The sequence below is a fragment of the Rhopalosiphum padi genome, chromosome 2 (genome assembly GCF_020882245.1).
Source record: "Rhopalosiphum padi isolate XX-2018 chromosome 2, ASM2088224v1, whole genome shotgun sequence".
NCBI classification, from domain to species: Eukaryota; Metazoa; Arthropoda; class Insecta; order Hemiptera; family Aphididae; genus Rhopalosiphum; species Rhopalosiphum padi.
The window spans coordinates 71,852,783-71,875,671 of record NC_083598.1 but is presented as its reverse complement, the minus strand read 5'-3'; the positions used below and the strand labels follow the sequence as shown (position 1 = coordinate 71,875,671).

The 22,889-nt window shown below is 23.7% G+C and overlaps 2 protein-coding genes across 3 annotated transcripts in view; one reads left to right on the top strand and one right to left on the bottom strand.

Annotated features, from left to right (window-relative positions):
• The window catches only part of LOC132919520 (uncharacterized), a 113,832-nt gene extending 103,385 nt beyond the window's left edge, over window positions 1-10,447 (bottom strand). Inside the window, exon 1 of the mRNA XM_060981187.1 lies at window positions 10,436-10,447. The gene's annotated coding sequence lies outside the window, so the exon portion shown is untranslated. The remainder of the gene's footprint in view (window positions 1-10,435) is intronic.
• Window positions 1-22,889, top strand: part of LOC132919515 (lysosome membrane protein 2-like) — a 30,529-nt gene that overhangs the window by 5,749 nt on the left and 1,891 nt on the right. For both annotated transcript variants that reach the window (XM_060981178.1, XM_060981179.1), the window contains exons 2-5: window positions 9,687-10,021; window positions 20,676-20,773; window positions 20,845-21,008; window positions 21,088-21,229. In XM_060981178.1, the coding sequence (XP_060837161.1) occupies window positions 9,826-10,021; window positions 20,676-20,773; window positions 20,845-21,008; window positions 21,088-21,229 (600 nt within the window). In that variant the 5' untranslated portion in view covers window positions 9,687-9,825. The remainder of the gene's footprint in view (window positions 1-9,686; window positions 10,022-20,675; window positions 20,774-20,844; window positions 21,009-21,087; window positions 21,230-22,889) is intronic.

Sequence of the window (22,889 nt, the reverse complement as noted above, 5' to 3'; positions counted from 1 at the left end):
CATCAACTTTATATGAATGTTAAAAAATATTATTTATTATTTACTAAACAATTTATTTTTAATTTACTATTTACGTTTTATTATGTCATAATTATATTAAGAGCCGGGATTAAAGCCTAGTTAAAAGTATAACCAACATAAACCAACTAGGTAGTCACATAATACTCACAATAAATTGTATATAAACAATCTATTTAGTTAAAAAATTAACATTTTACAAAATATGAAATAAATATATATGTATATTGGTGTATAACTACTTAAAGTACGTCATAGTAAAGTAACTAAATACCTAATGTTGTTTGTCATTATTTTATTATTATTATACACAGTTAATAGTCAATAGGTAATACAAATATTTTAAAATTATCTATAACTTAAGTATACATTCATTTTTATATTTATTTTTTCACTTAGTATAGTTTTATGTATACTTGGTAATTCATCTAACACTTAACACATCAGTACACTACAATAGATATATTTAATCAATTTTCTGTTTTTATGTTTGTTTCTTGTTATTTTAAAAATGGAAAATTAATTATTGTACATATAATAATAGATACCTGCATTTTGTGATGTTAAAATAATATAAATTGTCTACCTATAATTGATTTATAAGAACAGGAGTTTCATTTTTTGAATTGGAAATAGTTGATGACCTCATACCTAGTTTAACTTAAGCGAAACAAGAAATGTTAGTTTCGAAATGGGTGTCAATTATGAATTAATTCAACTAAGATTATACTTCATATTGCCATATTATGCATAAGTAAAAATAGATAAACATGCAAATCTTTTTTACTACAATTTATCATTTAATTTGGAAATAATTACAAAAAAATAACAAAATGAGCAGTGTACAATTATATACATACCTTAACCAAAATAAATAGATATAAACATGAGCTGCGTGACAAAAAAACAATGCTTGATATGCTTGGACGAAATACGTATAACCTTTTCTGAACTTTTGTTATTCTGAAGTAATTTACCTACTGATTTTAATTTCAGACGCATAAGTATAGAGTGCATCGCTAACAAGAAATATTATGTATCTATTAGTCTTACTCGCATGTGATGACGGATACACCGCGCGTCTTACAAGGGCATAACACAACAACTTTTTTCAGCAATAGTTATTCATTTAGCTATATCAGTTTTAATATTAGAGTGAATTTATTTATTATTAAATTTAAATGTGACAAAATATTCTGTGGATTTCTAGAAAGTAAATTTGGTATTTTAATTTTGAACCAAGCTATAAGCATGTAAATTATAACAATATCAAAACGTTCGTAACCCTAAATTAAAATGTAAAAAAAAAAACCACAAAACAATGTAAAAAATAAAACACACAATAAAATGTTATTACCTTTAACTTAGTTTTAAGTATAAGTACGTTCACTCTGTCACTCTGAAATTTTGCACTAGTGACATATTATTTAATATTATTTTTTTAAATTTGGATTTTATTTCTAACTTCTTTCCAAGACGAGTTATATTATATTGACGTTTCTTACAATAATTGAAGTATCAGATTGAATACAAAACCGAATGTTTAAAAAATTGATTACATTTAAATTCGAAGAATAAAATTGTGAGTTAAATTTGGAATAGAAAAATTCACAGGAGTTAGACTAGTGTAGTAGATTAATGTCGTCATAAAAGTAAACACGTATCTGAGATACAGGATATGATATCCCCTTGTTAAATTATAATATTTTATGGTTTTGGAGCCCAATTCAAATACATATATATTTTATTAAAATTAGTAAATAAATGTTTATTTCATATACAAATGATCAGTTACCATAATAAGGTTTTAAATCTAATTAAGTCTAACAATAAAATATTTGTTATCGACCTTGTCCTATAGTTGAAATAATATATTTAGTTACTGATGAATTTATTTTGTGGTTGAATTATGAAATAATCAATTGAACTTCTTAATTGTAATTATGAAAAATTGGAAATTAAAAACTAAATTGAATATAACAGCATTATTAATAATATATCAGTTTATGAAAATTATATAATGTAATTCATATATACATATTACATATATAATAATATAATACATTATCAAAGTATCAATTATATCATTAATAGTTATTACTTACCGTGGTATCATTTAATGATTGGTGAATAGACGAACACAAATATACAACTTAAAATTATTAATATTATACGTAAAAAACTTATAAAAATTAAGTATAAGAAATAAATGCATAGTATTAAGTAAATTTTAAAGTATTAAAAACCCATGACTTCATTAATTATTGATTACGTAAATGATTGATGGGTAGGTTAGGATTCCTCCAAAACAGTATTGGTCTTTTTATCTTAATTTAGTTATGACTTATGGGCTTATGGTATTATATTGTTGTAAAAATAGGTCTATCATTGTTTATAATGAATTTTAGCTTTTTTCTGTTAGCAAAATATTTCACAAGTCTTATCTTTAGTTGTAGTTAATTTTTCTTTACGTTTTTCAATGAACAATTACGCAATACGCAAATACGTCTCTTTTTTATGATAAATTCATTCGTAAACATACTATCTGTATAGTACTATAATGTATCTAAGCATAATTTATATACTCTAATTGCTTTTAAACACAAAGGTTACCTATTTAAGATTAAGCAATGTATAATTATAACTACGTTTAAAAACAATAGTACCGTAAAAGTATATTATATTTTAAACTTTAACAAATGTACACTACACTAATACATACCTACATTAGTCCATTAATAAAATCCATATTGTTTAATAAATTATAACCAGTTTGGGAATTATCACACTAAATATCTTTATAATATGTAATAAATAATTAAAATTACCAAAAATGCTTTAAAATATCCAAAATGTGCATTACATTTTTTTAATCGCTCGAGTAATCAGTCTTTAAAATATAAAAAGTACTGTCTCATATTAAAAAAAATAAACCATATTTGTAACCATTATATTTATTTCCACAGGTTTTTATATTATTTTACAAAAAAAATAAAATAAAAATTATAAAAAAATATTATACAAATTGTGGTTATAATAATCAAATAAATAAATTAATAATGAAATATTTATTATATTAATAGATAAAATTTGTTAAAAATAGAATAATTTACCTAATGCAATAAATAAAACAAACAACATCGAAAAATAAAATATGAACAAAAAATTGCAAAATTAAAGTTTCAAAATAGAATTTGTTATTATTACATAACTCAATCTTTGAGTTCAGAAAATTATGACTTACTATATGTATAAGCTAATAATTTGATTTACCTATTAATTCATAAGCTTGGTTATACAATTTAATTTGTATACATATATATTTACCTATTTAGTGTTTGAATTGGAATTTTAGTTCTACAGTTTAGAAAAGAGCTGATAACAATATATTTCAGTTTCTCCGAAACGAATGATGAATTAATATGTATTGTAAATTAACATATTACGCAGTATGGCTTGTTAAAGATTTTTTTCTAATTAGTACGTATTTGAAAATATTATAATATTTTATTTTTTTATACTAGAAAATTTAAATCATAATATTTCTAGATGTTTTTAATAATTACATTTAATACCGACGAAATATAGGAAAATACCTGTTAAAAAAAAAATATAATTAATATTTTATTTTATTTGAACTGACTTAGGGTAATTTGCTTCTTATAGTATTTATAAAGCACATATAATGGAACTATAATAATTGTAGACGAATCAATAAAAGAGCCAGTAAGCAATAAAAAATAAAAGATAATTTAGTAGCATTTTATTATGATCATATAGGTTGTACCAATTCAAACATTAAACTCTTGTCCCCTGAACTCGTTTATTAATAGCTTACAATTGATTTCTAAGAGACATGTGTCCAATTCATATTGTCTGCAAGACTATTTAGTCAAGAAAAAAGTTTTGTCCATTGAAATATTTTGTCCATGTATATGATTTTTCATTAAAATAAATGTATCTTATTTTAATATCCTATTTTCGTTTTTTGTCTTACTTTTTAAATTCTGGTTGTAGCAATAATTATGCGTGTGTTCTTTTTACTTTTAGACGAAAATTAGTTTAAATAAATGCTTCGATTTTTAACTTGGCGGGTGATCTATTGGATTGAGGGGTTAAAATTACCAGTATTTTTCAAAATAATTAGGAAAACCAAACAAAAATTAAGGAAAAACAAAAATTCTTACATAAATCTATTTTTACAAAAATTGATTTTGTTATTTCTATGTATACCTAACTAGAAAAGATACTTGAAATTGTCATATAATAATTTTCTATGGATAATATAATTTTCAAAATAAATTGACTTATTTTATTTATTTATAAGCATTTAAAGTTTTCCATTTTTAAATTTTTTTTTTTTTATAAATGTCAATAAAAAAATATTTGTTTGATAAAAATGCTTGAAAATTGAATACAAAGTTTCTCATTAGTAGTTCATACTGAAATCTATAAAATTAAAAAAATATATAAGCATAATTTTGTAATAGAAATTTAATAGAAATATTAAAAAATTATCACATGAAATATACTTAGTGATATAGGCTAATAGACCGCTCGAAATTATTTTTCTTATACAATGATTTTATCGATAAATTCAAATGTAACACATCTTTCAGTGACTCACTCGATATCTATCATATGGCATATGGTAGATCGCTATTCACTTGCCAATATTTTTTAATATTCATACCTATGGTTTGAAAATTTAATAAAATATTGTTCTTCGTACATTTTCTTTTAAAAAAACTTTAGAAGAAATTTGATTGAAATATTACATAAAAATTTTCACGAGAATTTAAAGTTAAGATGTTGACGACATTGGATATTCATACGTAATATAACGATATCTTATCAAATGATTTTTGATATTTTGTTTTATTGAAAAAATATTAATTACAGACATTTTTAACATTCCATACTGTTATTTAAATTGTAATTTTGTGTAGTTAATGACATTTTCAAAATACCTATATAAACTAAATTTAAAGTTTTATTACATTTGAAGTTTTTGATTTTTTTTAGTTTTTTCTTTAAATATTATGCTTGACCAAAAAACTTAAAAATGAGTACAAAATCCTCAATGATTTGATCCTACAGCAATTTAAAAATATTTCTAGCATATATATTTTTTTATAAGCGTTTAAAATTTAAAAAAATAATCAAAAATCAAAATCCTCGAATCACGAATAATTAAAAATAATAATATTTGTAGGAACTTGGAAACTTTTCGTTAATGCCTACATTATATTATTATTTACTTTACACAATGAAATTTTTCAAAATATTCAGATTAGTTTTAAGCTATTACCAAATTATACCACGAACCTATTCACACTGTTCTCAAAACGTCGGTATTGACTTAAAACTTAATAACAATTAACAATGATGTATGATGTAAATATATATAATATACAATAAGTAGTATAATTTTAATAAGTTTTAATACAATAAATGCAATTTCATTAGCAAAAATTAATTCAACTTACCGTTTTACTGTGAAATATATTACTATAATAGCAATGAATAAATCATAAAATATATTTAGTAATATAGGTATAGGCTGACGGTTCGTCTCTGCTCAGAATCGTTTTTCGTATAAGCAATAATTTATCATTGAATTCAAATTTAACACATCCATTTCAGTGACTTACTCAATAACGAGGTACACTCAATAACTTCTGTACAGCAGCAAATTAGTTAACTACTTGTCTACTTTTTCTATTGATTTTAATAATATTTTAACTGGCAAATAGTGTTATCAATTCATATATATAAACATTATTTTTATTTTGTTACTTATTGTAGCCATATCCTAATGATTTATTGCTTATTTATTTTCCTACTTATTTTTTGCTGCTTTGTCTTACATCATTATACTATGTTCGAATTTTTTTAATAGGTATAAAATATTTTTGTAGTTATTACTTACTTAAATATTATATACTATTTCTGGATAAATTAAAAAATAATTGGAATGTAATAACTGAATTAATTAAATAGTGGTAAAATTATTGTTTTATATTTTCTGTTATTTTTAGTTGTTTTAAATAATGAATTGATTCTTATATGTACGATGTACCTATATTAAATTTAATTAATCGGATGACATTTAATCATTTTAAACGGACCAATGGCCCCAGATGTAGAAGCGTAAAATCAATATCATAAAAAATTATAATTATAATAATTAATTATAAATGCGTAAGTGGAGAAAAAGTATTAATTTATCTACTAATATTTAATTTATTTGTTTTTGAGATTTTCGATTTTTATTTGTTATAGCTAATGTTTAGGTAGTAAATGTTTGAATTTTATTATTTATTTAATGAGAAAGGCATTAATAAACAAGTACCTATGTTTTGTGTTATATCAAATCTACATTAATTGCTTATTATAAGAATACAAAATATAATGTGATTATAATGATTTATTACATTATATTAATAATTATATATATGATTAAACTCCTAAAAAAATATATTTTATGAATTTATATTTTTGACATTGGTAATTATATTATATTAATATAAAATATATTATACATGTATAATAATGGTAATATTTTACTTTGATTTGAAATTTTGTAGGTATATTTAAATATTATTGATCATTAAATGTAAGGACTAATGAATTTTATATTCATACAAATGTATATTTGTTAAAATTAGTATACCTATTACCTACATTTTATGAGAATTAATATTTAAAAACATGTGTAATTTTTTACAATGTCTATGATGCACTATGGATCAGGATACTTTATAGATGCCTAGTTTATAAAAATTTTAAATATATAGTAAAATATTAATAACTATAAAATAAGTTAATATTAACAAGAAAAATGTGTTTTATTTCCTGTATAATAGTTGAACAATACAATCTCATTAAAAACTAAAATAATATTTTTATCAATAAACCTAGTTTGTTGAATTTCATACTTTGAAACTAATCTCACTTTAACGTCCTCCAAGATTGTACTTCACTCTCAGATTGTAGCCGTTTTTAAGCTGTGGCCGTGACATCTTACCAGTGTAATCACATTCTAGGTGTTTTGGCATTTTTTATTTTAGTCTTTTTGTTTTTTTCTTTTTTGACTTGGCAATTAAACTCCCTTGTTGGCACCTCAAATGATGTGTCATATTACTAAATTTAGAACGAATTGTGCGTTGTTTTCAAATTGTGATTGGATTTAGTTTGGATAGACAGAAATAATCATCTTTTATTACTACTCATTTTAATTATTAAACTGTCTTAAACTATTATTTACACTACATTGAATTTTGATTAAATTTTAAAGCGCTATACACAAATATCGATAGATACCTAGATGGTTATGAACAATACTTTTTTTATAACATAGGCAATCGTGATTAAATGATTATGTAGGTAGTTATTAACTAAAATCAAGGTCTAGTTAGAAGATATAACTTAATGGTAATATAATGATAATACTAATATTAATGATTTAGGTCAATATTATTAATATTGAGAAAAATGTATAAATTTGAACTTCGCACAGTTTTGATACAATATAGTTATATAAATATAGTACTATTTGAAATATTATTATAGGTGACCTACGAAAATGCATAGTTAATTATGCAATATTGGATTAGAACCAAATATTGTATTGGTAAAAACTAATAAGTAATACTTAGTATTAACTAAAGTAAAAATAAAAAATAAATAGTAAATGATAAACAACATTTAGCGTCTACATTAATCTACTGTTTTGAATTAGATAAGTAAATAGTATAAATATTTAGTGAAACCTCTCTATAGTAAATACCATAGAGAAACTAAAACGTGTCCGTTATTAGGAGGATATTTTCCAATATATATATACTTGGTTATATTTTCTCTATAAATGATCTATAGATATTGTCTATGTATTTTAAGATTAGTAATAAAATACGTATATAATGTTGGATATTTATAGCCACATGTATAATTTTATTTTGTATACGTAGGTAAATAAAAATTGAATAATATTTTATCGTGTTTTTATGTTTATTATAATTTATTGCCTCATATTTCTAATCTATAATATTTATTAGAATCTATACGATGTATACGATGTATATAATAATCAAATATTGTATATTTAAATTCGGATACTGTTATAAAATATTGTATTAAATATTATTTATTATTCATTGATAATAATAGGTAATTTTATATTAATAATACATCCACGGATTTGTAAATATAAAAATATAACTATAAATAACTACAAAGTAATGTAGTATAAATTAAATCAATTAAAGAGCATTTTACACTTAATAACCCATAAGCAAACTACCATCTTTGTTTAACCTGTGCATAAAATTACATAGGGAATTCTTGGTCGTTATTCTAAAAGTAATCCTCCAAAATCTTTAAAATTACATAAAAAAATTACAGAATTATTTTAATTTAATTTGACTATTAGTACCCGGGCCGCTTCAATACCTACCCAATATCCTAATTGCTATTATTCAGAAAACAAAGAAATATCATTGATTAAAAATTAAACTAAAAAAGTTATTCTTAATCTATGATAAAGAAAATAGTAAATAAAAATAAAATGTGATGTGCATCTTTCATCAAAGTAATTATTAAAATTGAAGAATTTGCTAACATTTTTTTGTACAATTTAAATTCATGTTAATTTCTTTAGATACCTTGTTAATTCATATTTCATGGTAAGTTCTAAAATTCGTAATATTTGAAATTTGTAATATCATGTATAACACATACTATTTAAAAATATCAACACTACTATCACTATTATATTTTTAATATTAGGTACTAATGTTATTTTTTATATACTATATATGTTAGTAAATAACTATCAACTAATAGCCCAGATTTCGAGACTTATCTCAATAAAAAATAATATCTACATGTATAATATATTTATATTACATATTATATTACAGTAATACTATAATATATATTATTATGTCATAGCATCTATAAAACAATAATATTGTTATTTGCTTATCAATTGTTTTGGGTCTCACATAGACATAGGCTTATTAAAGACATAAGTTTCTAAATGCAAGTAAACACCTATATAAAAATACCTACATACGGCTTTTATTTTTTTTTTCAAAGAGTAAAGTATATTATAATTATTTTTAAAAATCTGATATGATTATCTTAAATTTGTTGGTTACTGTCGTAGATAGACATCTTAAAACAAAATCTTCAAAGTTAAGGAATAACTTTCCTGCAGTCATTTTTTAAAATTGTATGATGATAAAATTGATACATGTAATATAAATATGTATATAAATTGTTTCGATGTTGTAATTTTTAACTATTTATATATATCTAGTTATTAAAAACAATTAGAATTATTAAATCATCAATAATTAGAATACAACGTAGGTCTTACGCAGTGCGCATTCAAAAATGTAATGTGTTGAACTCCTCAAATAAGCAGATAAATTAAAACAGTGGTGTGAGTCGTTAGTTCAAGAGTCAGTCATAACTTATCGTACTTGATAAGAACTATAGCGGGGCGTGCACTATCTGTGTGTAATAAACTATACACGGATGCCGAATGCTGATCAGTATATCGTTAAACGCCTTAAATGACACACACGTGTTGTTTGTTCTTTTTCGTAACGAACAAAAATAAAATTCAAACTATTTAACAGTTCTTCATTTTTGTTTAGTGCCTGAATATAATGTTTACATGGATCACCCAATGGACTTTCGACAATAACAGGCCCTGTACTGCCTGATAGTTCAGTAACACAAACGGTGATTTCGTCCACTTCCTAAACTTTTTTTTTTACTTGAAACTTTTTCGAAATGCCTATTGAAACGCCAAGCTCAAGATATTCGCCAGTGGATACGCGCGTCGAAGAACATATCGCTACTACTGCAGATCCCAAGGTCAAAGTTGCTGCAAACGATGAGGATGGATATATAAGCAAGATGAAACATTTTCTGACCACAGCAACATTGGCCAATAGCTCAAAGACGAAACCATCCAAGAATTGTAACTGTAAGTAATTAATTATTCCATGTAAAGTTGCTTTGACGCACATAAAGGAAGTTATTTATGATTACACATATTTTTAAACATATACATTATACATATTTGATATTTTTAATTATACAATTCAGTTTTATAATAGTCAATAAATACTTATCAACAGACTAAATTACACATATTTATAAAAAGTGATATATAAGTGTAATTTAGTAAAATTAAAATAACAATTATACCTAAGTACCCAACTAATTTCCCAACTTACTTACGTTTGCGGAAATATGTATCAAATTATTCAATTAAAAAAGTATTTTTGAAAACTTAACGTTTAGTTTATAGATATAGTTTCAAATTATAAGTTAGAATATTCCAATGCGTGGAATTAAAAAAGTATAGAAATACACATAAATGTTTAGATTGTGTAACATTAAAATAAATAAATAAATAAATATTTTTAAATAATAAATATTAGACAATGTCATAATATATTAATCACAATTTATCATATATTTTGTTGAAATGAATATTATAAATTTCGTAATGACTAGTAGAATTATTAAATTTTATTGTAATTTGATTAAATGCTCATATAAAATTTAAATTATTGTTTTTTAAATTCATGGTTAGCATATCCTAACATATAATCAACCTTGTATGATGACTATATTTTTAAAAATTATTTTTAAGTTGTAGACAATATTAATTTTAAATTAATATTCAGTTATCTACAGCATAATATTATATTAACTGAAGTGTTAATTTTTATTAGAAAAATAGTTTGAGACCATTGATCCATCATACCCGTATATCTTATTTATCTTGTTTATATCTTATTAGAAACAATTCGTTATTCCTTATAATCTTAGATGTATGTTAATTAAATTAATACTTTTTTATATTTTCTATTTGTTTAAGTAATTGTGGAAATATAAGTTGGTTTCTCAATAAATTATATGTATAAATATATCGTAAAATTGGCGATGACTGCAATTAGTATCTAATTAGTAATTATAAATTACCTAGTATAATACGATTAGAAAACTTATCTGATGATTAAAATTGTTTCTGTACCTTTTTATGTTATTCAACTTATAAATTAACAAAAATCTAAGGCCGTTTAATTACTTACCCTAGTTATTATTTTTTGTCGAGTAAGATATAGATTCCATGTGAAGATTTTTTTGGTGACTTATCGAGAGGTGAGAGGTTATAATTTATGAAATGAAAATAAATTGTTACGAATTTCTAAATTAGTATGTAGGAATAAATAAAAATAATTTCGTCATGTATACGTAGTCAATTAATAATTAATAATAAATGTTAAGATAATTATAGGTGGCTTATGAATCGTAATTACTCAGTACTCTTTATTATTTAAAACATTCAGTAACACAGTAATATTGTTTAGTTAGGTTAAATATTTTTAAGCAGTTGTTCATTAATAATAATAATATTTCCAAATCTCCCCCACGCCTTATATTATAAATACTAATATATAATAAATACTTAATGTGACAAAAATAATATCATGATAAATAATACATGTGAAGGGCTAAAGAGGACGTTATACCCGCATGCATTGTCTCAGTCTTACAAACGAATAATCCATTTAACTCCTACATAAGGTTCTAAATTGTTTATGCATTTTAAAATGTTCATGACCTGCTTAAAAATTAAAATAGTAAAAAAACTTTTGAGGTAAACTATACTTAATATTCTTACTTTTAAACTTAATAATAGGTAATTTCACAGTAATATTAAGCATAAAGGGTTTAATGGATTCTTCTGAACATACAATTTGCAATGTTATGCGTATGTAATACGGAGACATTGCATACGGGTAAAGTGTCCTCTTAACAAAATATTTAAATTACTAGCGAGTAAGACATTTTTTGAGCTACAGCAAAATAATTAAAGTCGTTAGAGAAACTGAAAAGCCTATTGATTTAGAATGAATATTTTTGATAGTATACATTTTTAAAAAAAAATAAAGAAAATGTCTATGAATAGCTCAAAATGAGTCAAAATATTATGAAAATAAAACTATATATAGAAAATTGTATTACTAAATCTAATGGATAAGTATCATTATACGATCAATTAATTCATCGAGGTCCGCTCAGAATCTAAAATCTATTTCGAACGAAAGAGTTCAATTAGTATTAACTATTCCTTAGGATTTATATATCTAAAGCTTAAAAATGCTATACATAGATGAGCGATGAATGTATTGATTTTACAATGATGTGTGTTTTTCTATCTTTTTGGTGCAGTAAAAATACTTTGATTTTAAAAAATGAGGGTATTTCTGGTAGAAACTTTTGATACTTTGGTAAATCAAAAATCAAAAATTCTATATTTTATAATTAAGGAAAAATGAGAATTTTTTGGATGAGATTGCTGACATACCAAGAAGCATTAGTAAGGACACGAAGAGTAATTGACTGGAGCGCTTAAAGTTTAGTTACGTTTGAATTTTTTGATCTTTCTTAAAGTTGGTTTGTAGTATGTCATTAACATACGTAGTATTTCAACTTGCATTGAGCTATTTACAAGCATGATACATTAATTTTCTATTAATTTATATTAATATATATTCCGAATTCTTGAAAATTTAATACAAGATCCCACATACGTTGTTCTTACATCAATGTAAAAATATTAAAAATACAATTTTTTTATACTATGCATTTGAACGAAATGACTTAATTAAACGATTAATAGCATGGTGTTAATTATTTTGTTATAATTTAAAAACATTATACGTAAGAATTTAAAACGTTTACGTATATTATATTATTAAGAATTTTATTATACGTAATTCAATTTTTGATTTTATTTTAAAATATTATCTATTTATATTATGAATCTCTTTTTATTATTTTACGGTAATTACAAAAATATATTCAATTTTGAGTTATTTAGGTTTATATAATATAGAAAAATAGTTATTATTTTAATAATTAAATACTAATAATGTAATAAATGCAATATTTTTCAAAAAAATATATTAACCTTCCGTAATATTAAAAGTAAAAAATGATTTTAATAGCTAAATGTATATCAAAAGAACATATCATGAAATATAGATTGTGATATAGGTTGATAAACTGTCTCCGTTCAGAATCATTTTTCGTATAAAATTATATATCATTGAATTAAAATTTAACATACCCATAATAGTGACCCACTTGCAGTATAGCGGTATTTATTTGACTATCTTTTTATTATTTCTTTTTTATTATTGTATTATGAAATTATCAAAAACCTTAATTATTGTATTATTGTGTTTTATAAGCGTTCGAAGTTAAAATGTTAATTTTTTTTTCTTAATATACCTTACATTGCTACAAATAATTGATTGGGTAGATAAATTATGTAATTAACGATTTTAACAATAAATTCTTAAATATTAAATAAAAATAATATAATTTGTTATCCTATTATTATAGAATAAATTATTAAATTTATTATATACTATATAGGTAGTTTAAATCACTACTACAGAACTATTTACTTTAATAGTTCCTTTACTATTAATATAATATAAAATATCCTTAAAAATGAATAGTTATAAAATGTATTTATTTATAATACTTAACAAGTATGTTTTTATTTTGATATTCAAATCTCTATCGTCAAACTTATATGGTATAAGACCAATGCCATTGGCAGTGTGGCACCATTTGTTGTACGGTTCGTTTCAATTCTTTAGTTGACAAGTTTCTCACATTTCTCAAAAACTTAAAAGAATTCTAAAAATGTTCATACTAAATATATAGGTAGTAGGTAAGGACTTTGTCAATTTACGTATACTTACAAAGCCACTGCAGGTTTCTCTTGTTTTATTCCATCTCAACTCAGTTCATTAATTTTGTCAGCACGTAAAAGTTATAACCAGGTATTCTATTAGTACCTATAAAATAACACAATAGTACTGTTCTATATCGTATCAAGGTTTTAGGTCACCAATCATTTCGGAAGAAGTCATGACTTATTAGCTTCAGTACTTGAAGATCAATTAATAATGTTCTATATCCAATATTCTATATACTATAATAGTAAATAGTATTAACATTAAATTGTACGTTAATACGATAATAATTACGTCTTATTAACAAAAATGTAGAACCTTGAATTAGTACCAAATATTTTCTTTTGTCTAAGTTATTTACAAATATATTAATATACATTCTACATGCTCAATCTTATCATAAAAATCATTGTTAAGGATCTAAATTCTAAATCAATCTAAATTCAATTCAAATAATTAATTATTTTTGGATTATGTATTCGTTTTTTATTATATTATTCATCTGGAAAACTATATTCATAGATTGGCCTGTATTAAGCTCTAGTAATTTTTTGTTTTAAATTAATTGTTATTAATTGTTCATAAATCATAACTATTAATTTTGTAAACTATTTTTTATATATTGACCTGTGTTTAACTCCAGTAAATTATTATTAACTAATTTTTGATTACGTACAGTTATTTTTAATCAATGCCAATGTACCATATTATTAGAATAAATTGACCTATTGTCATATTTAAAGGTAACAACGTTATATGTATTAACCAGATGTTTTTTTTAAAATAATTTAATTTTAAATTAATTATAGTTATGAACATTTTAAAATATTTTTCATGTCATTATTATTTTAATTTAATCTTTTGAATTTAACTTTATAATTAAAAAAAAGAAGGAAAATATAGGTAATCGTTCTACTGTAGTAGATGTCAAGTGTATCTCGTCACTGAGAAATAAGTCACTAAAGCGTATGAGTTAAATTTGAATTCAATAATAATTCATGGCATACAAAAAACTTTTCTAAGCGAATATGGTTAATCAACCTATATTTTTTTATACTTCATTGGCATCACAACTCTTCAAGAGTTTTTGCCGCTACCGACACCTCCTTCCACTCTTCTCGATTTTGCACTTTTTCTTCCCAATCCGGTATCCTTAGTTTCTCTAAGTCCTGCTTAATCAATCTAAATGACTAAGTTTATATTGGTGTTAAAGTAATTTACTTGACTATAAAATATTAAAAAAATTGGCAAATTTAAATGATTTCAATGATTTCAAAGAATTTTATCAAATCTTTAACTTTAAAGGCTTATAAAAAAATATCATGACCTTTTATTTTTTACTTTTTTATTAGGATATAAACAATTAATGAGGAACTTTATATTATATTTTTAAAGTTTTTGACCAAACTAACATTTTTTTATCGATATTTAAAGGAAAAATAGGTTAAAAAGTAAAAATATTTTGAAAATGTTAAACTGTGTTATCGCTCTTCCCAAAATCTAAAATTCAAAAAAGTCTTTTAGGAAAACTGCAGTGATAATATTATGCCTTTTAAATTTGAAGATACATCACCATCAATCATTTTAATATTTTAAGACTGTTCATTATAAAATATATTTCACAATGTATGAGTTAAAATTTTTACGATAATCCAAAGTGATGTGTTAAAAAGGTGGTTTATTTAAATTTAAAGATTTGCATCCACTAAAAGAACTTCGTGATATGTGTGTATATATAGCCAAACGTCAATAAGGAATTAACGGCACCCAAGCATTTTTTTTTTTTTTTAAGATGATTAATTTTAAATTATAAATGTCTCATTTTTGTATTATTTTAAGTTTATATGTGCACACTAAGAATATAAAATATACAAGTATTTGTTAAATTATTTTTTTAAAAGTGTATAATACTATTATAATATTATATATATATATATATATATATATATATAGTATATATTGTACAAAGCGTGTTTGATAATGATAATTATTAATAAAAACTAAGTATTCGAGTACATTAAAATTCGATCAAAATATATTATATTATTAAATATAAAATTATTGATCAATTAAATTTAATTATTCTACAGTTATATAATAGTAAAATATGTTACTTTAATTTTAATTAAACTAAACTACAGAAATTTAGTATTTTATGTTATACAAAGTGATTATTTTAATTAATTATCCTGAAATACTATTATTAAAGTTCCGCAAATATCAAATGATCACATTAGATACAAATATGTTTAAGATGGCTACATCATTTGATTGTATTATATGATAATAATTATAAAACAATTCTAAAACATTTGAAGACTACCTATAAGACTACTTACAAATAGGTAGTTAGTTAAAATTGTATTAATAGATTAATGCTACGAATTTCAATAAGCAATTTCCTAATAAAAAAGCAATAATTGGGAATACATTTTATTGATTAATATAATATTGAATAACACAATTACTCGAATATCATATACCTATGTTATTAATTTAATTTTCTGTTAAGTATATAATAATTATAAATTATTGGATAATTGTTATTTTTCGTTGAAATATCCAATTTTTTTAAATTTTGAACTTTAAACGCTTAAAAAGATCTAGTAATTTCATTATTTCATGATAAAATTATAAGGATATAATACGTATAATAAATAATATATCGTTCAGTTAAAATTGTATAAATATTAAATGACATATTAATAAGTAGGCACCATAAATGTATGACTTGTCTAAAAATTATCTTATTTGATTATTGTTATTTTATTTATCACTCAATAATACATAATAAGGAGGTACATTGGTATTTCTAGCTTATGATTAATATATTTTAAGTAGTTGAAAAAACAGCTATTAATAATTTAGTTAAATGGAAGTTTGATTGAACAAATGCAGTATGCATTACAAATATGGTGATACTACAAATGAATACCTACATTACCTAAATTAATAAGATGCATGTTGTACTGCTGTTTATTGCCCTGTTACTAAAGTACAATAAGTAGGTATCATATATATTTAGTGTATAATGTATGCATTGGTTTTTATTTTTTAATTATTAAAAAAACTTTTGTAAAGCACTTTTATTGATAGTGGCTATTTTTCGAAGCTTAATACAATTTTAATTAAATTAATGATTAATTAATATGTCATTATTTATTTCTTCTAATTTGATTATACATTTTTTTTTAATTTTATTTATTTATTTATTTATTCATTACCATTTTTATCTTATCAACAATATATAACTTAAAATATTGTGGAATTCTCGATTATATATCTGGGATAGTATAAGCCATAAAGTATATTAAAAATAAGTATAAATTGGTATAAGTATTATATAATACATTACATTACAATATAATATTATAGATAATATATAATACCTACGTAATTCCCATGATTAATGACTATGAGTAATAATACTTTATTGTAGGTAAATAGTAAATACTAAACACTTAGAACACAGAGCTAATAATAACAATATTATAATAAATAAGTAATATAACTTTTAGAGCTTCGTCGTGATCATATTTTGATTAACTTCAATAATCATTAAGAACAATAACTTTTAATTGAGAAATCAAAAAAATAATAATGATACTAATAAATATTTATATTTTATTACTGAGATCATATTTATATATCATATTTTAAATATAAAATATATTTGTACAATGTACACTTTTAAAATATGTTATGTAGGTACTCGTGCCTCATAAAGAGTCAATACTTCAATGTAATATTACAATATACATTTATATTAATTATATAAATATATATTTTATTTATAAATAAAATTAGTATATTATACATTTAATATAACATTAAATTATTATTCTAATTTCTTATAATTTTGACTTTTGGCGATGGCCGATGTATATTTTATTGTCGTATTATGTAGGTAGTTGGTACATTACCTATTACATATAGCATATTATCATATACATATTACTAAAATTAGCTTATATATATATATTAATACCGGACCATACACAAATGATGTGAAACGTGAATTTTTGATTCGTGATATAAATACTAAATACATAAACGGATTTCCAATGGCTGTATAATGATGACTTCATTGGTGTTGTTTATCCATTAGCGAAATTTTGGTTAAATTAATCATATGATTTTCATATATTTTCACACATTTTTAATTTACTTTTTAACATAACTTTTGATAATATATTAGTAAATTAAAAACTGATCATTTTGACTTGTTAATAAACTATATTTTATAAAATATGTAAATGACTTTTTATTTAATTTTTAATTATTACATTTTAATAACTGACATTATATATACTTATTACTTGGGTATTAGGTACCTTATATTTACAATATATACTTAGAAAGTTAGAAATTAATTACCTATTATATAATAAGCAATAACTATAACAAGTTTTTATTATTTCAATATAGTCACTACCCGTTAGCTAGGATAATAAATTGATGAATTTATATTAATAAAATCAAAACACTTACTATGTAAACACTAGTGAACACTTACTATAGGTATATCAGGAAACGAAAGAATTTCAGATTTAAGTTTAAAATATCGAATAACCCAACAATAGCAGTAATAAATAAAAAAATAGTATTTATTTTGTTATTTTTCAATTTTATTTATTTATACATTATGAAACAATTTTCACAAAACATATTCTTTCATTCCCATATTATATTACATTATTATGAAATATAAATAATTGTATTGTTTTGCGAAATAAATAATAATCAATGGTCCATTATAATTTATTTTATTTATATATTTGCGTATAGGTGATTTTAACAAAACCAAAGCAAATAAAACCATACTCATGTTATACACTTATACCTATCCTATACCTAATATAATTTATATAATTGAATATAATATGTAAACTATTAAACTACAGTTAAAATAGTTAATATAATTTTACTCCATCGACCAAAGCTTTCCACAGCATAAGTTTTCGTTTTCGGAAGTTTAAAATTTAAACCGAAGCCACATAAGTCTTATAGAAATAATTGATAAAATAATAATAAAAAAATATAATTTTAAAATTCAGCGTAATAATACTAATAATTATAAACACAACAATATAACAATATATTAAATATTTTATCGTGTCCGGTATTACACGTCATCAGCGCCTTAGCAGTTCAAAGCGGACGTGAATCGTTAGTTTTCCCGCTTTTGTCTGACCGTCACCGGTGGTTTACTCGGTCAGCAACAGTACGACTTTGGGCAACCAACAAAAATATAGAACAGCGACGGCGACTACGATCGAGCTGGTAGCTACCAGGGATGACGACGATGAGATAATGTGAAAATTCACGAACCTGAACAGCACTCGCAGACCGTCACGTATAGCGGAAAACCCGATGATCTGATTATATCTTAGTGACGGTCTACGATTGCCGTTTAGATCCGAAATTCCGAATACACAAACACAACCGTACGTTATCCAGATAAGCGCACACGATACTAGAATCTTGATCAGCAGAACATTTAAATTAGACACCTGGCATCGGGCGTGTTGTCGTCGGTAGCTGCTAGCTCGTTCGTGATCGTCGCCACCGCCGCCCTACGTTCTTGTCCCTTTTTTCAACCCTTAGCTATAAATTATCAATAGCGGAAGGATTTGTAAAATGTCGTGATTTTTTGTAACAAAAATTGAACATCCTAAACAGAAGGTTATATTAAATTATCAAATCTTAGATATCAAAGTAAATTTTGTATAAATTACTAACTACAAAATACTGCTAAAATAGTTAAAATTTACTAACTACAAAATAATTTAATGACTTTCGATATTTTACGAATTTTGTTGAAATTGTATACTTAAACACTTATAAAAAATTATTATGACTTTCAATAATAGTTTATTGGTAAATTAATAACTTATGAGGAACCTTGTATTAAATTATCAAGCTAATAATTTTTATCTATATTTATAAAAAAAAAATAAGAAATTTTAAAGTTTATATACTACTCAGAATCTAAAACTAACTTTCAACATTTTCCAATAATGCCCGACCAACACGAAATCCACCGGTTCATAAATATTTTAAAAAATGTAAGCACTATACCCTAATACCCTAAACTCTAAAGAAACATTTTTTTTATCCTTCAATTTTCATTTTGGTAAAAACTGTCTTTTATTACAACGGGCGAATGTAAGTTTCTACTCGATAGAAAGAGGTACATATGTTAGTTCCTACAGGCTACAGGTAAAAACTAGGTACGTATGTTAATTCATACACGGCGGAAAAAAGTACATATTATATTTATATACGAATTTTCAAAAATAAATTGAATGATTAAAAAATATAATAAAAATCGCATAGCCACGTATACGTTTACTTTATACGTTACCAGCGTCTAAAGTTTCAATAACAAATTGAAATTATTATATATTTATATATTATATTGATAGCGCCTGTTGGTGCTGTGGCACTACAATGTGTTTTAGTACCTACAGAATGTCTCAATAAGTTCGAATTACGGTTTTTTCTTATTATTATATTATTATATTATATTTATTTGTGACAATGCGCAATGCGATTTTTATTATATTTTTTTAATCATCATATATTTATTTTTGAAAATTCGTATATACATACTTAATTTTTCCGCCGTGTAGCCGTGTAGGAACTAACGTATGTAATTGTTTACCTGCTACTCTCGTGTAAGAACTTACTATTCCCCATTACAACTGTTGTATATTTAACATCCAAGTTTAACTTCTTAGTGCTATTTTTAATATATATACATTATTCTTATGAATATAAGACGTTTATAAATAAAATATAAAATTAATTTTACTAATATTATGCTTTTCGATTGTTATTTAATTGCAGATTCCTGTACAATATTGTTTATACTTGGATTTATATTAAGCTTATTCCTTACTATATTTATATGGTTCACAGATTTGTATACTAATGAATTATATAAGGTAAAAGTTTTAAAATAATTAAAATTAAAAATTTACTATAAAACCTAAAATGCATTGTTTTTATTTCATAGAGACTGACAATTCAAAACGGCAGTTTGTTGTATGATTCGTGGAAAGAACCACCAGTTAGACCACTACTGTGTGTATATATATTCAATTATACTAACGTTAACGAATTTATAAACGGTGAACACCAAAAGCTCAAAGTCCAAGAAGTTGGACCTTATTGTTACAGGTAAATAATTTGTAATTTACCTATTTTTATATTTTTGTGCAATCGTAAAACTATAATTTAACTTAAATTATCTTTTCAGGGAAACTTTATACAGGGTGAACATAACTGATCATCAAAATGGTTCTCAAACATTCAATGAGATGAAAGTTCAAGAATATGCTTATGATGCATCAAATGGAAAAGATAATGATATTATCATAGTACCAGACATTCCATACATTGTAAGCATCTTAAAATAATAGTATAGTTTATTTTTTAAAAAATAATCATAAATTCACATATTATATATTATATTATAATATTTGTAATCCCTATCTTGTAATATATAGCCTATAAGCCTGTACTACCTGTACCTATATTTTTGTTATTCTAAATATTATTTACTTCCCTCAACTCACCATTGCTGTTTATGAAACTTTTTACAATAATTAGTTTTCAATAAATTGAAATTAACCAATTTATATCAACTGATATTAAATGATATAATAATACATTATTAAGGTTTATAGAATTATTTTTAGTGGTTAATACCTATCTATAATTGAACATATATTACGTTTATAGAACATACGAGGCATGTCCAGAAAGTAAGTGTACTGAGGCTCTCACGACCGTAGGGAATATTTTTTTTACTTTTACACTTCTGTATAGCTTTACTCATCTCCTTTATAATAAGACCATTACAAGTTCAGTACGTTGAAAACTATGGTCACAATAATTGTTCTTGTGAAACATGTCGACCGAGTCTACCGCCAAGTGCGAAATCTGCGCCGTCATTCATTACTTCTTTGGAACGCTATGAACTGCAGGGTGATAATTTTCTTAAGTCTATTGTTACTGAAGATGAAACTTGGGTTGCACACTATACGCCTGAAACCAAGAGACAGTCCGAACAGTGGCCTCACACCAGTTCACCCTCAACCAAAAAGTTCAAAACTACCATTTCAGTAAAAAAAAATCATGGCAACAGTGTTTTGGGACCACAAAAACATCATATTGAATGAATATTTACCTCAAGGGGAGACCATCAACGCAGCAAGGTATTGAGGGACCCTAAAAAAATTGAGGAGAGCTATTCAAAATAAAAGGAGGGGGTCTGTTAACAAGAGGAGTCTGCCTGCTGCACGACAACGCCAGACCCCACACCGCCAATGTCACGAAGCAATTTTTGGACTCTTTTGGATGGGATGTTTTGAACCACCCTCCGTATCACCCCGACCTGGCGCCTTCAGATTACCATTTGTTCACTTCCCTGAAGAAGCACATGGGTGGAAAAAATTGTTCAACTGACAAGGTCGGTCGACAAGTGGACAAAATAGGTGGCGGCAGAGTTATACGAGGCAGGCATCAAAAAATTAATCTGTTGTCTCACAACCTGCATTAAAAGAGATGGTGACTATGTAGAAAAATAGCACACAAATGTATTAATATAATCACGTAATTTTTTATTTTTTTTAATACATTTTTTTGAAGCCTACAAAAATTGAATACACTTACTTTTTTGAACACGCCTCGTATATATAGTACACCGCAAATAAATATAGGTTTTTTCATAATAATGTCATTGTTAAATAGGTGGGTACCAAGTTAAAAACTATAAAATAATTTAAAAAAATAAATTTCAACGTTTTATCTGAATATACCTAAGACATTATTATTATAGGTATTTATATATTTCTATAAATTCTATGATTTCTTACAAAAAAAAAAACAAATCAATAAACACAAAATGATAATTTATGTACGAGTATGTACTACATCATTAGTCTTAATTTAAATAAACTAATTATACATTTAAAAAAATGTTTATTGTATAAAATATAAAGCACGACATGTTAAATACCTACCTAAAAGGTATTGTTAATGAATTAATATTTATTA